We start from the raw sequence: 26,086 nt of genomic DNA, 5'->3' as shown, positions 1-26,086 counted from the left end.
ATGGATCCTCTGTATTCCTTTCAGATATTTAGGTCATTTAATCATTAAAATATATATCTATAAAACTGATTTAATATTTCAGATTTACAAAACATGCACGTCTTTAACTTCATGTTATTCAGGTTTTATGGTGTAGTCATAACTCTTTACATTTTAATGCACAAAATGGATGAAATAAGAGAACCATTTTTTCCTAAAAGCATATATATATATATACACAATGCATTGCTATTATAAAATATAGTAAAGCATAATGAAGGATTTAATTAAGTAATAATGAAGTATTTTTAAGCTTCAGTGCTATAGTTGAGCTGAAAATGCAGACAAATTTAGTATCTGGATATACATTAGACTTTCTCTGTTGCACACATCACTCGGGCAGTAAGTCATCTCCCAGCTCTTCATCAGCAAACTCATCTTCCTCAGTGCGTTTCCTTGCTGCTGTTCTTGGTCTCTGCATTTGAGGCCCCAACGGATCGACATAAGATGCATCTGAAGTGATGAATACAATGGGAGCACTAAGTTGTAATAAGTACAGACCAAACCAGAATCATTTTTCCCTTTACATGAATGAGAAAACTCTTTGCTATAATATAAATCATAATAAGCTAACATTATTTGATTAAGGGAATGTAATAATAATTTGGCAGATGCATTGGCATTTGCTAGATCCACGCTCTACTGTTTGAGCTAAAGGAATGCAAAACGCCAAGCACGGTTTGTTTGGTGAAAAAGTAATTATTCTACCAGAATTTTATCTTTATTTGATTGTGTATTGGAGCCACAATGACAAGAACCTCCTTAAAAATCAAGACCAAAGTTGTTTCTCACCTATTTCCTGCTGAGTGCTGGCCTCATACGGCTCATTGGACCCGGGAAGAGTTTTCAGTTTAACGCTAAGCCTCTCACCCTTGGCGCTGGTGCCATGGTTGCTTTGTCCACTGTCTGAGAAAACACATCCACATGTTGGACTTGGAAAAATTTCTGGAATGAGAGTTATTTTACAGTGGTGTCTGAATAGAAGGGGAAAAAAGGGCATTTGCATTTAAGTTGCTACCATCGACAATGCAAGCCTTGCTGTGTTAGGGTAAACAAAACAACAACAAAAAAGCAAGAAAAGCAACAGCTCCAGCTTGCACTTGAAGCAAAGCCTATGTGGAACTAAACTCCTAATTAAAGCGAGTTCATATGAATAGCATAATTGAAAGCATTTGTGCTGCACAAAGACAGCGGCACACAGCTGCATTTCACATTTCGGCTGTGATGACAGGAACAGAGCACTGAGGGACAGATGTGGGACCGGAGTCTGGCAGCCAGGTAACTTTGAGATCTGTAAACGTCCCAGCGACAAAACTCAAAGGCATTAAAATGACAAGCCTTTTGCTGACATACAGTAGTTTTCCCTACCCTGTCCACCTAACTGAGGAATCATGCCAGAATCAAGCTCAAAAATGTATCACTAAAACAAAAAGCTAAATAAAAACTGCTTCAGAGTATTTGTATTCATAAAAAAAACCATCTTTAATGTGACATCAGTTCATGCATCCAAAATGGCAAGTAATAGTAAAAATAGTACAGTAAGAAACTGTTGATATCAAGCACACTAATACCGGGATAGTGTTGTTCAGGAGTGTACTTGTGAAATATTTCACTGGTTTATTTGCACTCCGTGCTTTGCAAACAGAAAGGAGGTGCTGGAAACACTCTGTCAGACAGTGAGAGCGGGATATTCCCTGGGATTAGTGGTTTTGGCAAAAAGGACATCCTCAGGCTTTCAGCACATGTTTGTTTTCTGTTGTGCTGTGATTGAAAATATGTCCTTGGATGCTGTATCATGATGGGGAAACTTCAGGCATTAAAACATCATTTTGACACATGGACTAAGCAAGTTTAAATTTTCCATGAAGCTATGTGTTTTATTTTTTTAAATCATCCAGAGGACTGATCTTCTAAAGTGCACAGTGAAATAGAGTACATACCTCTGCCCTGCTGCAGCACAGGACTATACTTAGCTTCAGAGCGAGAAACTGCAAGGAAAAGAAAGGAAAAAGAAGAAGACAGATCTCTGAAGAGACAGTGGAAAGGCTGTACAGAGAGTTGAGAGCTGAGTGAGGCCTAAAAATTGGGTTGCACCATTCAACAATGAAGATTTTTTTTGTGAATAAAGTGGTAAACCTAGCATTATGTGTTGAGTTCAGTTACGACTGCAGGGCTGAATGTGAGGAATGAATGACATCTGTAACAAAGCGTGCAGTAGCAGCAGTTTATTCCTGAGCTGCATCTATCATGCTCGTTGTAATAGTCATACAGGTGGAGTGTGTGATCTCGTCCTCTAATGTAATTCTGTAATGAGTGTAGTCATACCACTGGCTCTCAGAGGAGGGGTATTGATGGGGCTTGAGCTGCTCCCTTTCAGGTGCATAGCCATGAACAGAATAACAGAGATAAACAATAAAAGAGAACAACAGATTACTAACAAAACGAAGATGAAGCTGACAATATAAAGTGAAAGAATGCAGGAAAAGGAAACACTTTCTGTGAAGAATAAATTAAGTTATGTCTTATTACTGTCAAAATTAGCGATTTCATGAATGTGATTATATGCTGTGTCTGACTGGCTTTAAATAAATTACACATACACAACCATTCAAATGTTTTGAGTCAGAAAGATTTTTTCGAGAGAAATTTGAAAAACTTTTAATCAACTAGAACGCATCAAATTGATCAGAAGTGACAGCAAAGATATTTATAATGTTACAAAAGATTTTTTTTTCAAAGAAAAACATTACTTTTAAACTTTCTATTTATCAAAGAATCCTTGAAAAAGGTTCCAACTAAAACATTAAGCGGCACACCGGTGTTCAAATTGTGAGAAATGTCTGTTGGGCAGCAAATCATCATATTAGAATGATTTCTGAAGGATCATGTGACACTGAAGACTGGAGTAATGATGCTGACAATTCAGCTTCGCATCATAGAAATAAATTACTAAATATTAATATTAAAATTAAAATAGAAAACAGTTATTTTAAATTGTAATAATATTTCACAATGTTACTGTTAACTGTATTTTTAATCAAATAAATGCAGTCTTGAGTTTAAGAGACTTCTTTCAAAAACATGAAAAATCTTACCAATCCAAACTTTTGAATGACAGTGTATGTCCTTTATCTGGCTTATTTTCCACAGAAATGGGAATTATGACTAAATAAATTTTATGAAGAACCCAAATCAAATCCCTTATAAAAACCGACCATAATAATAAAGTAGCTTTATATCATGTCTGAATTATTCTACATAAAGCAGGTAGTGATCATACCACTGGGCTTTTTGGGGTTTGAGCCGCTTCCTAAAGTGACGACGTGAAAATAAAATATTAGAAGAAGAGAGAGGTGAGATGCAGTAAAAGGCTGATGATAACAGTCACTTGTTTGAAAATGAGTGTACTGCATGACCTTTAAACCCAGCACTGCCTGGAGCTGACAACTGAACATCACCTGAGATGAGATCCACATCTGATATCCCAAATGAGAAAAAATATATATATATTATTTCTAGACTATAAACTTAAAATAAACCAAAATCTAAAGGGAAATTGTTAGATTTCAAATCTCTAAATCATGTGATTTAAGGAAAAGCAGGTGTCTAAGGCACATGCATATTCTTTTTGAGAAATCACATCACAGGACTAGCAGTCTCCACTAAGTCACTATATTAGGGCAGTTACAGTCATACCGCTGGGTTTCTTAGGGGGAGTGTGTGTAAGGTTTGATGTATTTCCTGTTTACCAAGAGAGGCAGATGACAGGTTGAGGTTGATGGAAAAATTCAAATAAGAAGCATGTATTGAGTTAATGAGCAGTATTTTATTTCAAAGTTTAATCGATGAGGTTGAGTTAAAACGGTCCACTCACCACTGCCAGCGCTGCCTTCCCTGCGCCCTCGAGCACTGCTCTCCCTCCCAGATCTCACCCTCTGTGTGTGGCAACAACAGCATGCTGTCAAATACTTGCCATTTCTCCAGCTCTGAACACGGGAAATGTGCTCAAATATTTTATATACAGACCAACTCATAGGTTTACTGGCTAAAGGAACAGGTGAAGAAGAAATCCAGGTAATCTCTCTCTCTCTTTTAGTTTTAAACTCTAAAATATGAAACTCCACACTTGATTTAGAGACGCTTATCCCTCTAGTCTAGACAGTTATGTGTGTTTCTTGTTCACTCCTCACTTTCACTCTTCTGTTTTCTTTCCTTTAAGGAAGCCAAAGAGGCCCAAATATAAACAGCACCAAGAGAAATCAGGGTACCTGCTCTCTGATCTCCTTCATTTTTTCAACTTTCTTCAGTTTGGTGGCATAATCCGTCACCTCTTTTAATCCCATATCAGTGCACAGCCTGACCAGGAAGCGTAGACCTGCCCGATAGATAATGAATGGCATGAGATGCAAAGCTACTAGATAAGCACAAAGAATCAAAGGGGAAAAACACTGTTGTGTTGAGCACATTACATTCAACATTTTCAGGAAATTTCCGATGAATGTCCTTGTAGGTCTCGAGTGCCTTTTGATAATTCCCTGAAAACAAATGAAAAACATAAATCATGACCCTGAAGGCACTGAGATGACAGCTTATGGCTAAACTTATTAAATGTATTAGTATTGTCATATAAGTTCATACCACTTCTCCTGTAACAGCTAGCCACCATCAGCTGCCACTTGACCTGTGTTGGTCTGAAATTTATGATACATCATTAATATAAATATCTCCAAATACATGCAGAATATGCATGATAAATACATATGATATTTAGTAACTTACTGAATGAGGGTAGCTCTCTCAAAGTACTGAATAGCTTTCTCACAGAACTGGGTGTCGATGTAATATGCTCCCAACCATTCAATGACACTAATGTTTGAGGGAAAATACCTGTATGACTGAAATAAACAACATACAATTATTTTTTATATAGTAAAATTAAGTTTTGTAATAAACAACAATCATAATAACTGTAATCCATAAATTATATAGAATATTATTTTTAAATATCCACTAAAATCTAGACTGCGATCTATATGATTGCCACCTATGCATGTCTTGCTTTCTTTAAATACATTTTATTTAATCAAATTATATTTAATGATATTTTTATTTAATGCTATTTAACTGTTATCTAAAGAAAGCAAGACATGCATAGGTGCTCATATATATAGTTAAATACAGCTATTTATTTGAAAAATTAATGTATAAATGTATGATGACAAAAATAGTCCTGCATTTATTTTATTCAAACCACATCACTTGAGACGTGACTAATGACATGTCAGGTTAAGTAGTGGTTTTAGGGAAAATGTTTTTTTTTACCTCATAATAGTACTGGAAGGCCTGAGATTTGTCTCCTTCATTGTCATAGAGGTCTCCCAGTTTGGCCAGGACCTGGGCATCTGTGGGGGTCACACTGGTGAGCTGCATCAGCCACTCAATGGCTTGATGAGGGTCCTCCAACATCTCATATCTAAAGCTGCTTAAGGAATATGACTCTTAACAAGCACTCATCATACTTACGTCATGATATTTCTTGGCAACTGAAATTCAAATTTTGAATGCTGATGTTTAAAGAAAGGATACAAATTAGCCAGCTGGTACATGACCTGAGCACTGTTTCTGAGGATAGCGTGCAGTTTGAGGAAGCAATCCAGGGCTTCCTCCAGCCTACCCAACCTTTTATAGGTCAAACCTGCAATCAAACAGACATTTCTGCTTTAAAAGGACTTACATTATTAATACATAGTCTTGGTCTCAGCTGAAACATTGTAAATGTAGAAAGGTTAAAGCACGTATAATCTCATGCAGTGTAACCCTTAGGATGTCATATTTGTAATGGCAGACCTAAGTTATAGAGAGCTTCAGTACAGGACGAGTCATTGCGAAGAGCCTCCTTATAAAACTCTGCTGCTTTCTCATAGTCCTCTTTCACAAACACTGTGTTGCCTTTGTTAATGAGGGCAGCAGGGTTGTAGCGGTCGGCGCTCATGGCTAGCTCAGCATAGCGGTCAGCCTGGTCATAATCTTTTTCCTGGAGAAGACACATAAGCAGCAAAACAAGAGCATATCTTATTAAGCATATCTGACAACCTTATTAACACAATGCGATAAATACAGCCATTTCCAGTTCTTTAATGTCAATGCTTTATAGCTCTGTACTCACCAAAAAGTAGAGAAAAGACAGATTAGTGGCAGCAGCACTTTTTACCCGACTGTCCTTCTTCTCAAACATCTTTAGCGTCTCCACTGCCTGAAAACAAAATAAGTGGTTAAGCATATTCATAGTGTTCGCAGTGACTTCAAGGAAATGAGTGACATAAATAGATAATTTCTTGAGATACATGACATTACATTTGCTGCTACATGAAATGAGAGAAGCAAGGCAGCACAACACAATATCAGCACACATATACAGGGCCTACTGCAGAAACACACAGGTTCTCCAAAAATAAAAACATACCTCAGCCTCAAGAGTCATGCAGATGGACAGGCAAGAAAACAAAATAAAATGGACCATTGAATGTGAAAAGTGTTAAAAGACAGAAACAAGGGTTCCACACAGACATAGAGCAAAATGGCTCTCTTCTGTGGTAATATGTCAAATGCAACGCAATTTGAGTGTGTCTCAGAGTCAGATCTACCTGTTTAAAGTCCCTCTGTCTTAAGTATGTAATAGCTTTATTGATCTCCAAGTCATTTGCAAGCTCCACGTATTGTGAACCCTTCACCATGTCCACACACCTAAAAAAGATGGATGAATAATAACTACTCAAAATAAATACTATTGTTAAAGGAATGTCATGGGATTCAACGCCCTCTTGTGGAAAACTTACACTACCATTTAAAAGTTTGGGGTTGGTAAGACGTTTTAATGCTTTTGAAAGAAATCTCTTATCTGTTAAAAATACAGTAATTTACAGTAATATTATGAATTAGGCCTATCATTTGAAATAAATGTTTTCAAATGCAATTTATTCCTATTATGGTAAAGCTAAATTTTCAGCAGCCATCACACCAGTACTTAGTGTCACATGATCCTTCAGAAATCATTCTAAGAAAAAAATCTTATTATTATCAATATTCTTCTGCTTAATATGTTTGTGATTATGCATTTTTCATACAACTGTGATATATTTCTTAAGGATTCTTTGAATAAAAAGAACAGCATTCATTTGAAAAATAAAAAATCTTTTGTAACATTATAAATGTCTTTATTGTCACGTTTGATCAACTTAATGCATCCTTCCTGAGAAATCTTATTGACTCCAAACTTTTGAATGATAGTATAAACTACTTACCAGTCAAACCCAGCTGCAAATGACGACTCAATGGCTGGAGCAATAAGCTTGGCTGAGGTCATAATGTATTTTTCTGCAAGTGCTTTCCTAGAAGGAAAAACAAAACAAAATGATAGAAGACGATGCAGATACACAGAAATGTAATATGTGGAGATTAATAAATGCCAAGCTGTAGACAGTATTATAAATTCAACAGAATGTGTAATACATTATAATACCTATCCCTTTCCATTTGGTGAAGCTTATCATTCTTTATTGCCTCAGTCACCATGTTTGCATGAGGGTCATCCTGAAATGTAAAAAAGAAACACATCAAAATTTGATATAACTAGTGCAAAATGCCCGTGCAAAATACGTTTTTAAGTGTGTTTTTAGTAATTGTTGGTTTGGTGTGTTTGAGTGCTCATTGTACAATTGCACAGCAAAAGTTCAGTGATATTTTTATTTGTGCATGGTAGAAAGCACATAGTGAACTCTGACAAAACACTATGCTTGAGCAAACAGTTTGTGCATAGGCAACTACAAGTGATGCCTGTGAAAGAGACTGTGAACGCATTGAAAAGGATATGTTTAGTTGGTGAATAGCATTTACACAGTAGCGATAACGTTAAGCGCACCAGAATGAAATATAATATTCAGAAGTAAACAGCATAGCTGACTTACAGATTCAGTGTACATCCACAAATGAATAAGCGCGTCGATTCAGGGAGCAGTGCAAAGTGCCCATGCAAAATCAGTTTTTGTGAGCTGATCGCCGTCAAAAAAGTTCAGGAGATATTTCTTAGTGATGGCTGATTTCAACAGTTTCAATATGATAGCATTTTGAAAAAAAAAAAGTGTCATGAATTTATTGCATTTTTGGGGGAGAATAATCCGTTTTTATAATAGATCTTTGAAAATCCAAATTTGGATTTGAATTTTTTATGTTATTATAACCTAAAGATGCTATGTGAAAGTTTGAAACAGAAAATAGTGGTTTTCATCTTGCCACTTTCTTGGTAAAGAAAACACATTTTTACTCAAATTAATCAAAATGGATTTATCACGTTCTGGAACCAAACTATAATATTCAGAAGTAAACAGTGTAGCTGACAGAGTGTTTATGTCAGAATGTTTATTTTTAAACCACAACCTTTTAAAAATGATATATTTAACGATATCTTTAGCATTTCTCATCCAAACAACGTCAAACTTGGCACTGCACTTACTCGTGCCCGTGGCAAGACACCTGTTAAGTTTGAAATCCATCGGACCAACAGTTCAAGAGATATGCGGTTAACAGACAGACAGACAGACGTTTCTGTAATTTATAGATAGACTAGTGCAAAATGTCCGTGCAAAATCAGTTTTTGTGTGTTTTTAGTAATTGTTGATTTGGTGCCCGTGAAAGAGACTGTGAACGCATTGAATTCAGGGAGCATGCTAGGTTACTACAAATGATGGCTGTGAATAGAATAAAATATAATATTCAGAAGTAAACAGTGTAGCTTATCAGAATGTTTATTTTTAAATCACAACCTTTTAAAAATGATATATTTAACGATATCTTTAGCATTTCTCATCCAAACAATGTCAAACTTGGCACTGCACTTACTCGTGCTCGTGGCAAGACACCTGTCAAGTTTGAAATCCATCGGACTAACGGTTCGAGAGATATGTGGTTAACAGACACACAGACAGACATACAGACAGACAGACAGACAGACGTTTCTGTAATTTATAGATAGATGGATTTATCACGTTCTGGAACCAAACTATAATATTCAGAAGTAAACAGTGTAGCTGACTGAGTGTTTATGTCAGAATGTTTATTTTTAAACCACAACCTTCTTGGGGCTTCTTTGACCGATACAACTCTCTAATGTCAGAATGTTTATTTTTAAACCACAACCTTCTAAAAATGATATATTTAACGATATCTTTAGCATTTCTCATCCAAACAACGTCAAACTTGGCACTGCACTTACTCGTGCCCGTAGCAAGACACAATCCATCGGACTAACGGTTCGAGAGATATGTGGTTAACAGACAGACAGACACACAGACAGATGTTTCTGTAATTTATAGATAGATTCAGTTTAAATGTATGACTAACAAGGATTTTAACGTTACACTCACATTTGCAGGGATATACTTGTCTTCATCATCAATACCGAGGGGCACGCAAATGAGTTTTTGAAAAGCTTTCTTCATCCTCTCACGGTCTCCGATGGCATAGTAGCACAGGATGAGGTTGAAACCTGTCTTTATGTTGGGATTATCACTCATGATGAACTCAAAGGATGTGATGGCATCTGAGTACTGGCCCATATGTATGAACACAACTCCAATGTTCTGCATGATCTTGATCCTATACAATAAGGGAAAGTTACATATTGAAAATCCTGCCAAATTGCTTACAACTAATACGCAGTTCACACAATAAACGTACTGAACTAAGTACTGACCTCATTGCATTGTGGGCATTTGAGATCTGATCCAAAGCCATGCGGTAAAATTTGATAGCTTTTGTGTAATTCTTTTGCTTGAAATAGATATTTGCCATGTTTACTTTCAATCGACCTATAGTAGGAAAAGTGGTTACAGAAAACCTAAAATTAGAAACACATTTACATCAAAGGGAGTTGAATTTGGATTAAGATATTTTAAATAATATTTGCAGTTCGCTCACCGGCATTATTGAACATTTTGTTCTTCACAATGACTTGGTATGTGTTCAAAGCCTCAGTGTACATGTCATTACTGGCATATTGGTTTGCTAAATTAAACAATACCTGAACAAAGCATAAATAAAACGTGAAATTTCAGAGTTTTCAGTCAAGATATGTATTTTATATGGAGCAATGAACTCACAGAGTAGGTCAGATCCAGATTGATGTGGTCTGCAGTGCCTGTTTGTTCTCTCTGTCTCACCAGAGCCCTTTCCTTCCTGCCCGCCTCTTTGGCTTTCTCTAGAGACTGTAGAAAAAAAAGATAATTCAGCATCTAAATATTCATCCTTTAAAATCTTTAAAACCAGTTATACCCAGCTATACCCACCAGCTGAAGATCCCCATGAGCATGAGCAAGACAGCTCTCCTCTATCAAATCATTCACCTTCTTTTCCAGGATCTTTATCTTTTCCTCTGGACTGAACAAGAAAACAAACAATTAAACCAAAAATTTGTGTCCGTCTCCAAGTAAAACTATAGATGTCAAGGGGGATCTAGAAAACAAAACTTGTCAATGGCTTGTCAAGCGCTATGAAAACAGATGGACGCATACGTGTCTTCGTTCTGTCTCTCTAATGGAGGGGCTGGTCCTTTTGATTGTCCCAGTGGATCAAACACTGAGCCTGCAAATTCAAACAATTAAAATGAAGGAAGTTAAACTCAGAAGTTAAAATGGATTTATTCAATATCATTATGAGACTGTTAAACATAGAGTGCCTGGACAGCACATGTGCAAGAGGGTTTCTTGTGTGAAAGCACCTCTAGCTATAGATGAAGAATATCCTGCTGCCCGCACTGCAGTCATGGGACGAGCCGCACCGTCCTGTACAACACACACACACACAAAAAATAGAAAACAAATCAAATTTCGTTGCATATTACATAAAGAGAAAATAAACAAGAAATTGTCTCCCACCTGAACAGCTCCAGTCATAGGCCTTCCCATTGCAGTGCCAACAGGCATCCGAGACTGGAATATTAACATCAGAAATATAGACATAAGAGGAAATAACAAATAGAATCAACTTACTTTACTCACAAACTCAGCCTCGAAATCCCTTATTGAAGCATGAAATACAGTCCATTTCTCAATATAGTCTATTTCTATACCCAAGTTCCATACGAGTTCATTTTCCCAATATTTGATTATCTTGATTCTGACTGTATATTCTCTCACCAATGACCAATCCTGTCTCAATCCTCTCACCAAAGGCCAATGACCTTTCCTGTCCTCACAGCTTTCTTCCTGATTATAAGACATAATACATTCTAACATTCTATCACGCTAACTTAAAAAGCTATTTTATTTTGAGTCAGAAATCTAGTAGTGTAAATCCATAAGCTCTTCTCACCCCATAGGCTGTTCCAATCGGGCGCCCTCCAATAGCAGTGCCAGGATATTTTGCGGTCATCTAAGAATATTCATTAAACAAATGTAGTGTCTATTATTAATGAAATTTGGGTGTGTGCTGATGTGCCTGTGCTTCCATACAGCACCTTTGGCAGCAGATGCTATTCACTTACTGGTGGTCTTCTGCCATGACTCGTCCTGACGGCCTGCTGAAAGCCCACATCGTTGTGAAGATCCTACAGGGACAGGAAAATGATCATTGCATGACATTCAAGTGATGACATTTAATAAATGCAAGGTATTTTTGCACCTCTGAGTCAAAAGTCGGATTGTAATCATTGTAGCCTGTATACAAATCATCATCCTCTTCCTCTGGGACAAGATGCACGTTCTCCATCTGAAAAAAAAAGAAAAAAAAAAAAAACTCATACAAGTCTCTGATGTACAGTGAGGAAAATAAGTATTTGAACACCCTGCTATTTTGCCAGTTCTCCCACTTGGAAATCATGGAGGGGTCTGAAATTGTCATCGTAGGTGCATGTCCACTGTGAGAGACATAATCTAAAAAAAGAAAATCCAGAAATCACAATATATGATTTTTTAACTATTTATTTGTATGATACAGCTGCAAATAAGTGTTTGAACACCTGTCTATCAGCTAGAATTCTGACCCTCAAAGACCTGTTAGTCTGCCTTTAAAATGTCCACCTCCACTCCATTTATTATCCTAAATTAGATGCACCTGTTTGAGGTCGTTAGCTGCATAAAGACATCTGTCCACCCCATACAATCAGTAAGAATCCAACTACTAACATGGCCAAGGTCAAAGAGCTGTCCAAAGACTCTAGAGACAAAATTGTACACCTCCACAAGGCTGGAAAGGGCTACGGGGAAATTGACAAGCAGCTTGGTGAAAAAAGGTCCACTGTTGGAGCAATCATTAGAAAATGGAAGAAGCTAAACATGACTGTCAATCTCCCTCGGACTGGGGCTCCATGCAAGATCTCACCTCGTGGGGTCTCAATGATCCTAAGAAAGGTGAGAAATCAGCCCAGAACTACACGGGAGGAGCTAGTCAATGACCTGAAAAGAGCTGGGAACACCGTTTCCAAGGTTACTGTTGGTAATACACTAAGACGTCATGGTTTGAAATCATGCATGGCACGGAAGGTTCCCCTGCTTAAACCAGCACATGTCAAGGCCCGTCTTAAGTTTGCCAATGACCATTTGGATGATCCAGAGGAGTCATGGGAGAAAGTCATGTGGTCAGATGAGACCAGAATAGAACTTTTTGGTCATAATTCCACTAAACGTGTTTGGAGGAAGAAGAATGATGAGTACCATCCCAAGAACACCATCCCTACTGTGAAGCATGGGGGTGGTAGCATCATGATTTGGGGGTGTTTTTCTGCACATGGGACAGGGCGACTGCACTGTATTAAGGAGAGGATGACCGGGGCCATGTATTGCGAGATTTTGGGGAACAACCTCCTTCCCTCAGTTAGAGCATTGAAGATGGGTCGAGGCTGGGTCTTCCAACATGACAATGACCCGAAGCACACAGCCAGGATAACCAAGGAGTGGCTCTGTAAGAAGCATATCAAGGTTCTGGCGTGGCCTAGCCAGTCTCCAGACCTAAACCCAATAGAGAATCTTTGGAGGGAGCTCAAACTCCGTGTTTCTCAGCGACAGCCCAGAAACCTGACTGATCTAGAGAAGATCTGTGTGGAGGAGTGGGCCAAAATCCCTCCTGCAGTGTGTGCAAACCTGGTGAAAAACTGCAGGAAACGTTTGACCTCTGTAATTGCAAACAAAGGCTACTGTACCAAATATTAACATTGATTTTCTCAGGTGTTCAAATACTTATTTGCAGCTGTATCATAAAAATAAATAGTTAAAAAAATCATACATTGTGATTTCTGGATTTTTTTTTTTTTAGATTGTCTCTCACAGTGGACATGCACCTACGATGACAATTTCAGACCCCTCCATGATTTCTAAGTGGGAGAACTTGCAAAATAGCAGGGTGTTCAAATACTTATTTTCCTCACTGTAAATGACACATTATCTATCTATAAATTACAGAAACCTCTGTCTGTCTGTAACACCCTGAATCGTCGAGTTCACTGTGTAGCCTGCTCCCTGAATCGTCTCGCTTATTCATTTGTGGATGTAAACTGAATCTGTAAGTCAGCTAACGTTATGCTGTTTACTTCTGAATATTATATTTCATTCTGGTGCGCTTAACGTTATCGCTACTGTGTAATAGTAGCCTATGCTATTCACCAACTAAACATATCCTTTTACATATCATATCCTGTTTTCTCGGAGTTCACTGTGTAGCCTGCTCCCTCAATAGAGTAGTTCAATTTTTTTACATATTTGTATGTCATTATGTCAGTATCAGTATTTGCTTTCACCATGCACAAATAAAAATGTCACTGGACTTTAATTGTAACAATGAGCACTCAAACACACCGAACCAACAACTAACTTACTAAAAACACACACAAAAACTGATTTTGCACTGGTATTTGGAAAACCAGGAAAGCAGGAGAATTATAAGCAATGTAGACAGACACTTTATCCAGACTATACAGTGGGGACATATATAAAACAAGAAACTTTTAGACATTATTTTGAACAAATATGCGAGTTCCTCTGTTAAAACAAAATGACACGCTCGTTTATTACACGGCTAGCGAGTGACCATACCGCTTATCTCGTATACAAGTAAACTTCCAACATCTGTGGTTGTGAATTAGGATAGTTAAACTTACCCGGTAAACAGAACGGTTTGCTTACCGAAGAAAGGTGCAAATTAATGTCCGTATTAAGTTGAACTATTCAGTGTCTGTGGCCCAGCAATAGCTAACTTACAGCTCGCTAACTAAGCTGAGCAACAACACATCGGTTGCTAGGATACAGAGAGTTGTTGCCATAAGCTGCACACGAGCGATTTTCGATATTCGTAGTTGCATTGCTTATGTTCGTGTCTTTATATATTTTCTTTTAACATTGTATTTCTAAATAAACGTATACACTTCTGGGCTGAAATCCAGTGATTTATCCTTCTGCAAAAATCCTGATGTATTTAGGCACGTGTGAGACGCCGTAGCTCCGCCTTTCCTTCGTGCAGACGGGCACATGACAACCTGAAGTCTGGTGATTTGGGGCTCTTGGGAAGTAGCCGCTCGAGTTAAACTTTTGATTTCTGTAAACGAGACTGCAATGAGTTCATTAAAAGGAAAGATCATTACTGTTGTCGGAAGGTGAGAGTTAACCTGTCAGTTACTGCCAGTCTGTCAAATTGAGCAGACATGATAGTAACTGATTAGCTGAGTGCTCTTTGAACTCTACTATGATGGTGTTTATAAATGTATTTCTCCATATCAGAATAGTGCGTCTGGAAAATGAAGTGCAATATTGAACGATCAAACTATAAATAGCACGTGACTCAAATTGCGCTCATTTGACATATTTTGGGTAGATTTGCTTTGTGCAAAAAATGTCAGGGTTATTCTGACCGGATTTGCATGGTCATCAAAGTCATTAAATCTGTGAATTCATGTTTGTCATGCACTAAAGGTGTATTATCAGACACGTTCCTCATTCTGGGATATAGATAATGTATTGATTTCCACTAATCTTGACCTATATTTGTATTTGACTTGTTTACAATGCTGTCTCTTTTTTATGTATGTGACATCATAAAGTGGACTGATTGGCCGCTCCTGGGCCATGGTGTTCCTGAGTGGAGGATACAAGGTCAAGATCTATGACAACAAACCAGGACAAGCATCAGGGGCCATCACAGAGATCAGGTCAGTGGAAAACAAGAAAGAAAATTTAACCATTGACCCCTCAGTCAAAATGACCCATTGAACCAAATTCTCTCCCATCATTGCTAAACCTTTGTAAGTGCAGGTTTGTGGACACCATTTTTAGGGCACAAACTATAATATCCAATGCTCAGGGGAGCTAAATAGACTAAATGTCAAAAGTACAAAATGTGTAAAAAAAAAAAAATTCAATTCGATTAAAGTATGTACAAATGAAAGTTTTGTTACTATCGGTCCATATCTGTTTAAAGGGTTAGTTAACCCAAAAATGAAAATTTTGTCATAATTTACCCCATGTTGTTCCAAACCTGTATGGGTTTCTTTCTTCTGTTGAACACAAAAGAAGACATTTTAAAGAATGTTGGTAACCAGACAGTTGACGGTAGCCATTAACTTCCATAGTATTTTTTTCTTTTTCCTTTCTTCTTCCAACTAATCGGCGGTTCTTTTGTTTTCAACTGAAGAAAGAAACTCATACAGGTTTGGAACAATTTGAGGGTGAGGTGAGGAAATAATGACAATTTTCATTTTTGTGTGAACTATCCCTTTAACAAACCCTCTTGCTTGATTCACCTCTTCTGTCACCAGAGGGAGTTGTAGAGCTTTCTGTCTCCTAGAAGATATGAATCTCTAGATGCCCTGACTTGAATGCAATAATTAAAGGTTAGGGCACAGAAAAAAGATTATCTTCTGTAATGCATGCAGAGTTGCTTCAGTTATTAGGAGCAAATACAAGAGTTTTTTGAAAGGCATAATTTACAATAGACAACAACATGTCTTTATCTGCAACAGATACGTTATCTTATCAATCATAAACAATGACTGGAACACTGTATTTTGACACAATAGGTTTTTTGGCAGAATCTGTACACGTTTTGTTGAATTTTTAGCTGAATATTGTGTTTTGTGTGTGAGCAGGAAACAGCTTGAGGAGCTTCAGCAAGCCAAAATGCTAAGAGGAAATCTCAGCGCTGCAGAGCAGTTGAGTTTACTCAGCAGTCATGATGACTTGCAGCAGGCCCTGGAGGGAGCTTTCTTTGTCCAGGTATAGTTTATCCTTTCTGTTTTCCTTTCTAGATTTTCTTTCTGTTAAACCAAAAAAAATGACTCGAGGAAACAGAGGATAAACATCATAAAGCATTTGACGTGCTTTGCACTGTGACAAAACAATTAAATGTGGAATTATTGATTTGATCAATATAATGTGATAACATTCTTCTCTACACTATTTTTTTATTTTTTCATTTATCCATCTAGTGTAATATTTAATATAAAAAGCCCTTCTAGGGACAGGTTGCGAATTAGCCTTGGCTATAAACACCATGATACTGACATGGGATTGCTTCGAGAAGATAATCTATGTTTAGTGTATCTGTCCCGACCAAATAAACTATAAACAAATACACATGGAATTCTTGTTCCTTTTGTTTTATACATATCAGGGTATGTATGAAACAAAGGTAACAAGTATTTCATGTGTAGAGAAGAAAGAGATAACATCATTCCACATTTAATTGATTTGGCACTGTGCAAAGCACGTGAAACCAGAACAAGTGTGTCTGTGGTTTTATTTCTGAAACTGCTGCATTCCATGATGGCTCTCTCAGTTGAGTTAATGTGATTAACTATTGAAAATGCACCCAGGTTTAATTATTAAAATATATTGAACACTTAGGAGCCAAGCCTCTGTTTGCTATAGTCAAATGCTTTATACGTGTATATTAAAGGGTTAGTTCACCCAAAAATGAAAATTCTGTCGTTGATTACTCGCCCTCATGTCGTTCCAAACCCGTAAGACTTTTATCCATCTTCGGAACGCAAATGAAGATCTTTTTGATGAAATCTGAGAGCCTTCCATTAACAGTCTACGCAACTACCACATTCAAAGTACAATAGGTAAGACTTTGTTAAAGTAATCCATTATGAAGCGACGTGAGTGCTTTGTTTGTGCAAAAAAAAAAAAATTTACCACTTTATTTACCAAATAATATTATCCAAAGTGCGTTCACGGAACTACGTCAGCTCTCGAGTCAACACGACAGGCATGCGTCGTGGTGACCCCCCTACTGGGTTGCTGGTCAATTTTTTTGTAAATAAAGTGAAATTCTGGGGGTTTTTTGTGCAAACAATGCACCCGCGTCGCTTCATATAATTGAGGTTAAACCACTGGAGTCACATGGATTATTTTTAGTGATGTCTTTACTAGCTTTATGGGGCTTGAATGTGGTAGTTGTGTAGACTGTCAATAGAGGGACAGAAAGCTCTCAGATTTGATCAAAAATACCTTAATTTGTGTTCCAAAGATGAACAAAGGTCTCACTGGTGTGGAACGACATGAGGGTGACTAATTAATGACAGAATTTCAATTTTTTGGTGAACTAACCCTTTAAAGATGGATGAGGTAGAATTGTCTTTGTACTATATACATTTATAGCAGATTGTTTCTGATCAGCATTTAATGATGCCATATAGTCCTTATATATGCTGATACTGCTGTATTTGCACATTCTTGTATTAGTGATGTTCATATTATTTTGTATTACATTTATTTTAGCAGTTTGGTTTGTATGCTTGTGAATTATGTCTTCTGTAAAAAAGGAGTGTGTATTTGAGGACCTGGAAGCAAAGCAGACCGTCTTCCTTGAGGTGGAGAATCTAGTCCCAGAAAGCGTGATTATCAGCAGCTCCACTTCCTGCCTGATGCCAAGCAATGTGTTCTCTCGTGTCCAGAACCGAACTCGATGCATCATATCTCATCCGGTTAGTTTTTATGTGAGACATACACAAGGTTGAAGCCACATTGAAAATGTGAGTCAAATCTTATTGTTAGGCTTTATTATTAAATTATAAGAAATGATAATGTAAAAAAAAAGAATAGAAATAATGAAAAATTATTATTTTAAAAAAAAAAACTCAGATTGACTGTATTTAACAGTCCATTCCTTATGTGTACTTCAGTCCAGATTTTGTTTGTTTTAGCGCACACAGTCCGGCTTTAGTTTGAACCCCAACATCTTCCATCCAAAATAAAACGCATCTAGACAAAAATGTCTTTAGGTCATGTTACTGGCTAAAATCCTCCTAAAGATCATCTTATGCAATTGCCCTTAATAACATTATTGTTGTTTTCGAATGTTCTTACACTGAAGAGGAACATTCGTAAATGAAAGCATTTAAAGCATTATTTACATGGACATGGTTTTTCTTGTCAGCCCTGTTTTTTTTCCGCAGCCTGTAGTGAAGAATGGAGTGAAATATATCAGGCCCACAGGGGCATTACTGCAGTTTAATTCTTTCCATGCTCAATGGAAATTCCACTCTGATCTCATGAGCAGAAAGGCCTTGCTGGTCTTGTTGTCCTTCAAAGCGTTGTGAGGCTAATAGTTCACCTTCACCTGCATTTAGTGAATGTTTAATCCTAAATGCCAAGCATTTGTGGTCAGGCATTTTAGTCAGAGAGACCTTCATAGTAGGCCCCTATCTCTAGCTCTGGTAAACACATTGGTACAGTGTCTTGTCTGTGTCCCAGGGGCAGTTATGCTGGTGTCATTTCCTTCTTGTTTTTAACCTCTCAGGTAAACCCGCCCTATTATGTGCGTCTGGTGGAACTTGTGCCCCACCCCGAAACGCTGCCTGCTGTAATGGATGTTGCTTACTCACTGATGACGGATGTCGGACAGGCACCTGTGCGCCTCAAGAAGGAGATCGATGGTTTCGCTTTGAACCGCGTTCAGTATGCCATCATAGCCGAGTCCTGGAGGCTGGTTCAGGTTGGTTGAGCCATGGAACAAAATTACATAGCAGTTATGGCTATTCTGTGTAATTGTTTGACTTTCAACCTATTCTCTGGCAAAATTCATATAGCATGTTAAGTAACTTCTGTTGTTATTCTGACCCCACTCATGTCCAGAACACATTCCCCCTCTTTCTTTCCATTCAAAGCTCCACTCTCCTATGGAATACATGCAAAGTATAAAATATATATTACACACACACACACACTTATTTGTTTGTTTGTAAATCTCGCATTTAATTTAGCAAATTTAAAATTGTCATATAGTTATTGCTGCCATTTTATAAAAGCAGACACTTAAAGGAGAACTCCGGTCAATTTTAACATTGAGCTCATTTTTTTGTAAATTTGGAGTGCTGTCAATACAGAGAACAACGACAAAAATCGGTGTTGCCTACACCGTGTTATCCTCTTTTTAAAATTTGCACCCTGTTGACTTCAATGGGGCAAGTACTAAACCTGCTTTTAGCCTCTTAACATCCTTGATGTGTCATTACAAGTGCACAGAAAATGTGAGTGATTCCTTCAGAGTGAACACGAGTGAATCTGACTCCAGTAGATGTGAAAGATATGTATAAAAATGATGTTATTTAAGCCAGCGCAAATACCTGTGTTTACATCCTGTTTTTCAGTTGAAGTCCAAAGTAATCGATTGCCGAGTTCACGCGCGTGATCAGAGGTAACTAAACCTTTGCACGTGAACTCGGCAACTGTGTAAATTTTGATGTATGTCTCTGTTACACTCTGTTATTAGAGCGAAAGAGAAGTTATAGTGGAACAAACAGAGACTATTGTATTTATTAAAACAGAGCATTGCAACATTTATAGTCTTATCACACTCTGTTTAAAAATGATCGATTGAGAGAAGGGAAAAAACATCTTTTCTTTGTTTCTCTTGAGAAACTTTTAGAACAGCCAGCTTATCTTTTCTCACACTGGTAGTTTTGTCCTGCTTGTACAGTACACCTGTATTACAGTGTATCAAATGAACATGGGGTAGAGTGAGGTGATCCACTTTAAAAACCAAGCCCTTTTGAGCTCTGCCCACAAGCAAAAACAAAAAGCAGAGTCAAGAAAGGACTTCAAAAAACAATGGACATCTTACTTTGAACTTTCTCTTTCTTTTGTTTTTCTTTTTTTGAGCGACTGTTAATTATTCAGTCGAGTAATTGACATTTAAATATAAAAGCACCAAATAGTTTGCTCTGTCCAGGGTGTATTATGGAGGCATCATCACTCATTATACACGGGTGTGGTGTTGTGTCTGAATTATGTGGTGAACATATCGTGTAAAAGAGGTGTGGTGAATTGTTTTAATATGCATGATGGCAAATTTCAAAGGTCACTTCTCTTCAACGTTCACAACACCAGTTAAAGCTCTGACAGATATCCAAAAAGTATTCCGCATAATATAACACAAGGCCAAAATGATGTGGTCACCCAAACTCCACACCAATTTGTGCTTGTGCAAATTAATTTCAAAAACAGTTAATAGGCAATTGGCCCTCTCTAACAGCTTCTGGGAAGGTTTTCTACTAGATGCAGGTATCTGCTCTGATGATGGGTGATGGGGTTTGGCTCGCAGTTGACTTATGAATTAAAACCAGAAATGGTGTTAATTGGTGTAGCTAAAATGGGCAAACCCAGGGTTTAGAAGGCGGTGGCCGCATACTTCTGCAGTACTTATGAATACTGAGAGTATGGCCCTGTCTGCCCCTTGATAAAGACCGTTATCTTACATTAGTAATGCTGATTAACCAAAGGATTTTATGCTCAATTATCTCTTAATTAATGTCTTAGAGAATAATTGTAAGGATTCATCATCATGATCATAATTTTATATCATAATTTACTCACCCTCATGTTGTTTCGAGCCTGCATGATTTTCTACATGATGTCTTCTAAATAAGATATTTCACAGAATGTTCAGACTGCACTTTTTTTAATACAATAACAGAAGAAAGTCAAATGACTAAATGATGACAGGATTTATGTTTTTGAGTCAACTAGATATAACATCTAAAATGACATGGTCTAGATGTAGATGAAAATGTCCATTGATCTTTGGAAATCTGTTCTTCAATCCCAGAGGAATGCTCTCAATGTTTATATAAAGCCAAAACAGAGGTTCCTTACTGAAAAAAGCCCTTGTGTTTTTCTTACCTGAGAACATACTGTGACTTAATCACAGTGACCGACATTTGAGAGGTTAAAAGTTGAACCACTTGTATTGATGTTGGTTGGTGTCAAATTTGCTATTCTTTTAAGCTGGTCACAGATGCATGTATATGTCGAACAAAGGACGCTATCCATTCTGGTTTTGTTTCACAATTTAAAATGGCAGCACTGAAAATGGTATGTTATGCTAATAGTATGCTTACTGGGCCTGATTGACTGGCATGACAGCTTTACGGCTTTCAGAGGTTTATAACCACTGAATGGAGGCAATGCTGAAGGAAGTCTTGAGGCTGAAGACAAAATGTCATTTGTCATCACACCCCATTTAAGTATTCTTCCTTGTAACCATTTTCCTTCTTTTCTTATTCTTCATGGTGTTATTGTGCAGTCATTGATGATGAGATCATTTAATAAGATTGGTCTGGAACAACAGTATACTTTAGCTTATGTGTTCTGTCTCATTAGTTAACTTTTTCTCTGCAGTGTCCATATTACCAGTGTGTGTTAGGAATTTAATTTCTTAACTTAACCTACCAAATTTTTTTTTAATGAGATATCATGACATAATTTTGACATTTTTCAAGTCTTGTGATTTCCTTGCAGTCAGAGGGAAAAGTTAAATTTCTTAAAGGGATGTTCGGAGTAATTTCAACCTAGAGTCCTTTGCACCATGACCTTGAGCCCCCCAGAGGCTTTTTTTCCCTTGGTCTAACATTATTGAAGTTAGAGCTTATTTAGAGATATCAGCTGAATGGCTCAGTGCAGACGCTAATGGATCCAAGGTTGTATCTCGTAAATTACCCCACTAATAATGCCCAGAATGGTACCAAACTTCTACAGGAGTGCAACTAGGTTCTGTACTCATAAAACGAGGCATTGGAAAGTATGTAAGTACATCAGGAGTTTATTTAAATAACACGTGCCTGATGGCTTATGCTACCGCTAACCTAGACTTTGAGGTCACTTCAGTGATTTGGGACAGAGGGAAATTGAACTTTTCCCTCTGACTGAAGGAAATCACAAGACTTGGAAAATGTCAAAATTATGTCATGATATCTCATAAAAAAATGGTAGGTTAATAAATGAATGCACCAATGTACCATTTGAAGCACAAATCCATGGGTTCATATCTAGATAAAGTAAGAACTGAAATCCTTACGGAGACCCTCCCATTATTGTGTCCTCTTGCAGAGTTTTGCTGTCTCTGACAATTGCATGTTTTGGGTTAACTTTTACAAAAACTTATCTTCCTTTCTTCTTGTTGGCAAATGCTTTTAAGAATTTCAAAAGAGTCTGCTTTCTGAACTGCTGAAAGGTTATGACCGTCCAAGCTTTTTAAAAAAACATGTTGATGAACCAGTTAAACCAGCATGCATGCCAGTTTATGCATATTGTTATTTTTCCCCAAATATCTAACCATCACGTCAGAGTTTAAAGGCTAATTCACACAGCGCAAACAGACACTGTCTGGTTTTGTCGGATCAGCCCTGTCAGTGTCTTATGGCGTCTGTCGGAGCTTGTTTTCATCGATTGAACATGTTGAATCGGTGCTTGTCAGGTCGTGGAGTCTCTGAGAAGTGACATACTGTAATCTGCCGATTGTCCACGTTGGTCGCCGTCTGTGCAGTGTGAACTGGCCTTAAATCTGTGCCCACTTTTTTTTTTACTGGCTGAAAAAAAACCTGTTTGATCAACACAATGCTTTCCGCAAGCCTTTCACAGCTTTTAAAGTGATGTTGTGAAGATTTTATTTTCATGGATTTGCCTCTTACATTTTTTTTGTGCGTGTCCATACAGAGGTGAGTTTTTGTTTTTTATATGGTAAGGAACATTTAAAGTTTGGACATTGCACTACACACAAGATTTGCAGCTCAAATCCACTCATGAGTCTCAGAGTTCAGGCGGCCCTTTTGAGAGAGAGCCAGCTCTGGAAAGTAGAGCAGCTGGGAAAGTTAATGGCTGCCCCTGTTGATTACCGCGTACAGGAAAGGCCTCTTTTCACGGTTTCCCCAGCCAGTCCGCCGCCTGGCGACACAGAGATAACGGCCTCGTTGTTGCACGCAGGAAATGAACAAAGACCACCCTGTCCCCTCCTAAACTTGTCCCCCACTGCCCGTTCTGTATCCAAGCTTTGATTTCAGCACAGTCAGGCAACAGGTATCTGTGGCCACAGGTAATCTGAGTGCAAAGTGGGTCCAAAGCCTGGCACAACTACGCTTGCCTCCCTCTGCCATACCATCCCATTGTTCAGAGGACACTGAGTTAAATGATAAGAGAAACCCAATACAGTGGGAGCGGCTTTAGTAATCTTTAGATGGGACAAAAAGGGGGGCAACCTCCGTTTTCCTCTCAGTCAGGTGGACCAAACCTTGTTGGCTGGACAAACTGCTAAGCAGGAAGCTGTACTTTTAGGATTAGAAGATCAGAACATCAGTAAACCACTTTTAGAAACATTGTCTTTCATCCAAGTGCGTGATACAGAGCAAGCTGCCAAATGAACTTCTCTTTCTTCTCATCCAGGATGGAGTGATCTCAGTGAAGGACATTGATCTGGTGATGTCTGAGGGCCTGGGCATGCGTTACGCTTTTATAGGTCCCATTGAAACCATGCATCTCAATGCACCAGAAGGCAAGCTACCCATTAACCCATGGATTTTCTTCTTTTTTTTAAATGTCATAATGAAACTTTTGTAAATAAGCACTGAGAAGTTTTTGTTTTCATCATGCATGGAAAAGAAATTGCTGTGGTGCTTGGGGCAGAGAAAAAGCAGTCTGTGAAAACCTGTTACGTCAATTAAACTCACATGACTTTAGTGTGTGAGAGAGAGAGAATTGGTGAAAGAAACTTAAACAAGTTCAAAAGTGTGTAAATGGGCATGCGTTTAGAAGAGATCTCATGTTGACGGTGAAAATCAGAAGGCAGTGTGAAATCTGTAGGATGACCCTGCTCCCCCCATGAAACGTGCTTTGCCATGTGACACCAGTACTAACATTCGACGATGACGGATGAATTATTATCCTCAGCCCTGCCTGCTTGTACTGTGAGTGAGGTGCTACTCTCAGTGTGGTGATAAAGCCCCCTGTATTCAGAGTTTCGCTCTTGTTTCTTCCTTCGCTGTAATGGCACAGGTTCTTGGAATCTGTAAGGGAAGAACTGTGGCTGAACTTTCACTGGTGCACGTCTTATCTGCTGAGAGCCCTTCTAAAAGCACTCATGCCCTTCAAATGAGGAGCTACTCAATTCATGCTTGAAAACTCTGCTAGAAAACATCTATTTGCTGAGTCATTTTGGACTCGATTCCCAATTTGAATGAATTAAAATAGATCTAAACACTTTCTGTAATATGTCGTTTTTAGAGTCTGATCATATTAGATTTTTTTTTTATGGTCTACTGTATTGTTGAAATGCAAAACCGCATCTTTATTTAATCCTTACCTTGTTTTTTTTTTCTGTCCAGGTATGGAAGACTATCTCCAGCGCTATAGTGAGGGCATGAAGAGGGTTCTTACTACTTTTGGGCCTGTTCCAGATTTTTCTGGAGAGCCAGCAGCTAGAATTATAAAAGTATGCAATATCAATAGTATTTTGTTGTATGGAAAAGTCAGTTGTTAACAGACAGATGTTCCAAATAACCACAATTGTGTGTGGGTTTTTTATTTTGTAATCATTGTAAACTAAAATAAAGATTTGATCACCCCTTTAGGAGATCTGTGAGCTGATCCCTAGTGAGCAGGAGCACCTCACAGCCAGGAGAGAGAGAAGAGATCAACTGCTGATGGGACTGGCTAAGCTAAAGAAATGAGGCTATAGTCAATAAGATAATCCGTAAATGGGAGTGGTTATAGATCATCTGAGCCATTGTTGTCCTTGGTTGAATATTTCCTTTCTGGGCAACAGAATATGTCTGATTATAGACGGAAATTACTGAACAAAAGCTAACCTCAGAAATGGCATAAGTGTTCATTTAATTATGATTTGAATTTTACCAATATTTAAAAGTCTTAGATTTGTGAAGAATACTTGTTATACAGCTAAAGCACTTTCTTGCTCATGGTGTAAAATTTCACAATTAAAGGGAAAATTAAAGGGAAAATTAAAGCAATCTCCAGTTGGCAAGTCCTTTGATCCACCCGTGCGTGCGTGCGTGCGTGCGTGCGTGTGTGTGTGTGTGTGTGTGTGTGTGTGTGTGTGTGTGTCCTTCTAGCAAATGATGCACTCAATTAAAAATAGTGGTGTTTTCCCCATGCGACATTTATAAATTAGTATGTGGACATTTCTTTGGATTACATAACCTGTCAAACCAAGTGTCAGATACAAATAAATCATGCTAGAACTTTTCTCAGAACTAACAATGACTTTTATCCAACTGTGTTGTCAAAGTGAAAGACGACTATTCACACAGGTTTAAACACAGATGTAGTTCATGACATTGAAATTATGAACATTATCCATATTATAATATAGAAGGCTATAATATAATTATAATTTTGAATAATATTTGTTTTATCTTTTGGAACCTATATAGCCTGTGAAATGTTTTTCTTAAAGTCCGCTTTTTTATTTATTTAATATAGGCCTACTATTTGGTTTGATATTTTGTATTTTATGTAACACAAACACATTTTTTAGGAGTGTTCAATACTTTGAAGCACCTTTTGTAAACCTTTACAGCAATTTCAAGCTGAAGTAGTTCAAACTAATCTGAATGCTTTTTTTTGTATATTAGCCTATTAAAAAGTAAAAGTAATGAATTAAAATTTTGACATAGGCCTACATAGTTTTATGGCCACTGAACGTTCCTAAAGTCTGCAGTTAAAAAGCGATTTCTATACGATTATAGGTTGTTTACACATGGCCTGAAAAATGTATT

General features: G+C 37.7%; 2 protein-coding genes across 7 annotated transcripts; one reads left to right on the top strand and one right to left on the bottom strand.

Annotated features, from left to right (window-relative positions):
- Positions 1-46: 46 nt before the first annotated feature.
- Positions 47-14,537, bottom strand: ift88 (intraflagellar transport 88 homolog). 6 transcript variants are annotated; one of them, XM_081369251.1, is made up of 28 exons: positions 14,208-14,537; positions 11,713-11,799; positions 11,576-11,638; positions 11,404-11,463; positions 10,968-11,021; positions 10,811-10,874; positions 10,605-10,674; positions 10,380-10,470; positions 10,194-10,298; positions 10,012-10,114; positions 9,788-9,902; positions 9,459-9,690; positions 7,559-7,629; positions 7,341-7,427; positions 6,684-6,783; positions 6,206-6,292; positions 5,887-6,073; positions 5,626-5,734; positions 5,362-5,512; positions 4,819-4,934; positions 4,678-4,730; positions 4,509-4,574; positions 4,308-4,414; positions 3,914-3,974; positions 2,365-2,409; positions 1,980-2,027; positions 832-945; positions 54-492 (listed from the first exon to the last, which is right to left on the bottom strand). In XM_081369251.1, exons 2-28 carry the CDS (start codon positions 11,797-11,799, stop codon positions 371-373), a joined length of 2,568 nt encoding a protein of 855 aa, XP_081225377.1. In that variant the 5' UTR covers positions 14,208-14,537; the 3' UTR covers positions 54-370. The 6 variants fall into 6 exon arrangements, with proteins under 6 accessions (XP_081225382.1, XP_081225377.1, XP_081225378.1 ...); XM_081369252.1 differs by having other exon boundaries at positions 14,183-14,502; XM_081369253.1 differs by lacking the exon at positions 1,980-2,027 and having other exon boundaries at positions 56-492.
- Positions 14,499-25,563, top strand: cryl1 (crystallin, lambda 1). Its single transcript, XM_081369257.1, has 8 exons — positions 14,499-14,674; positions 15,119-15,226; positions 16,163-16,289; positions 17,843-18,004; positions 18,820-19,014; positions 23,736-23,844; positions 24,674-24,780; positions 24,920-25,563. Exons 1-8 carry the CDS (start codon positions 14,634-14,636, stop codon positions 25,016-25,018), a joined length of 948 nt encoding a protein of 315 aa, XP_081225383.1. The 5' UTR covers positions 14,499-14,633; the 3' UTR covers positions 25,019-25,563.
- Positions 25,564-26,086: the final 523 nt, after the last annotated feature.

This window comes from Scardinius erythrophthalmus (assembly GCF_964197995.2).
Source record: "Scardinius erythrophthalmus genome assembly, chromosome: 6".
NCBI lineage: Eukaryota > Metazoa > Chordata > Actinopteri > Cypriniformes > Leuciscidae > Scardinius > Scardinius erythrophthalmus.
This window is presented reverse-complemented; position numbering and strand designations above follow the sequence as displayed.

What these genes read in the sequence shown, in the direction of transcription:
- cryl1 (XM_081369257.1), top strand. Translation starts at nt 14,634, where the DNA reads ATGAGTTCATTAAAAGGAAAGATCATTACTGTTGTCGGAAG. An exon ending in GGGGCCATCACAGAGATCAG is followed by an intron (nt 15,227 to 16,162) that starts GTCAGTGGAAAA and finishes GTGTGTGAGCAG; the next exon opens with GAAACAGCTTGAGGAGCTTC. An exon ending in CAGCAGCTAGAATTATAAAA is followed by an intron (nt 24,781 to 24,919) that starts GTATGCAATATC and finishes TCACCCCTTTAG; the next exon opens with GAGATCTGTGAGCTGATCCC.
- ift88 (XM_081369251.1), bottom strand. Translation starts at nt 11,799, where the DNA reads ATGGAGAACGTGCATCTTGTCCCAGAGGAAGAGGATGATGATTTGTAT. An exon ending in CTCATGGGGATCTTCAGCTG is followed by an intron (nt 10,299 to 10,379) that starts GTGGGTATAGCT and finishes TTTTTTCTACAG; the next exon opens with TCTCTAGAGAAAGCCAAAGA. An exon ending in TAGCTGTTACAGGAGAAGTG is followed by an intron (nt 4,575 to 4,677) that starts GTATGAACTTAT and finishes ATTTGTTTTCAG; the next exon opens with GGAATTATCAAAAGGCACTC.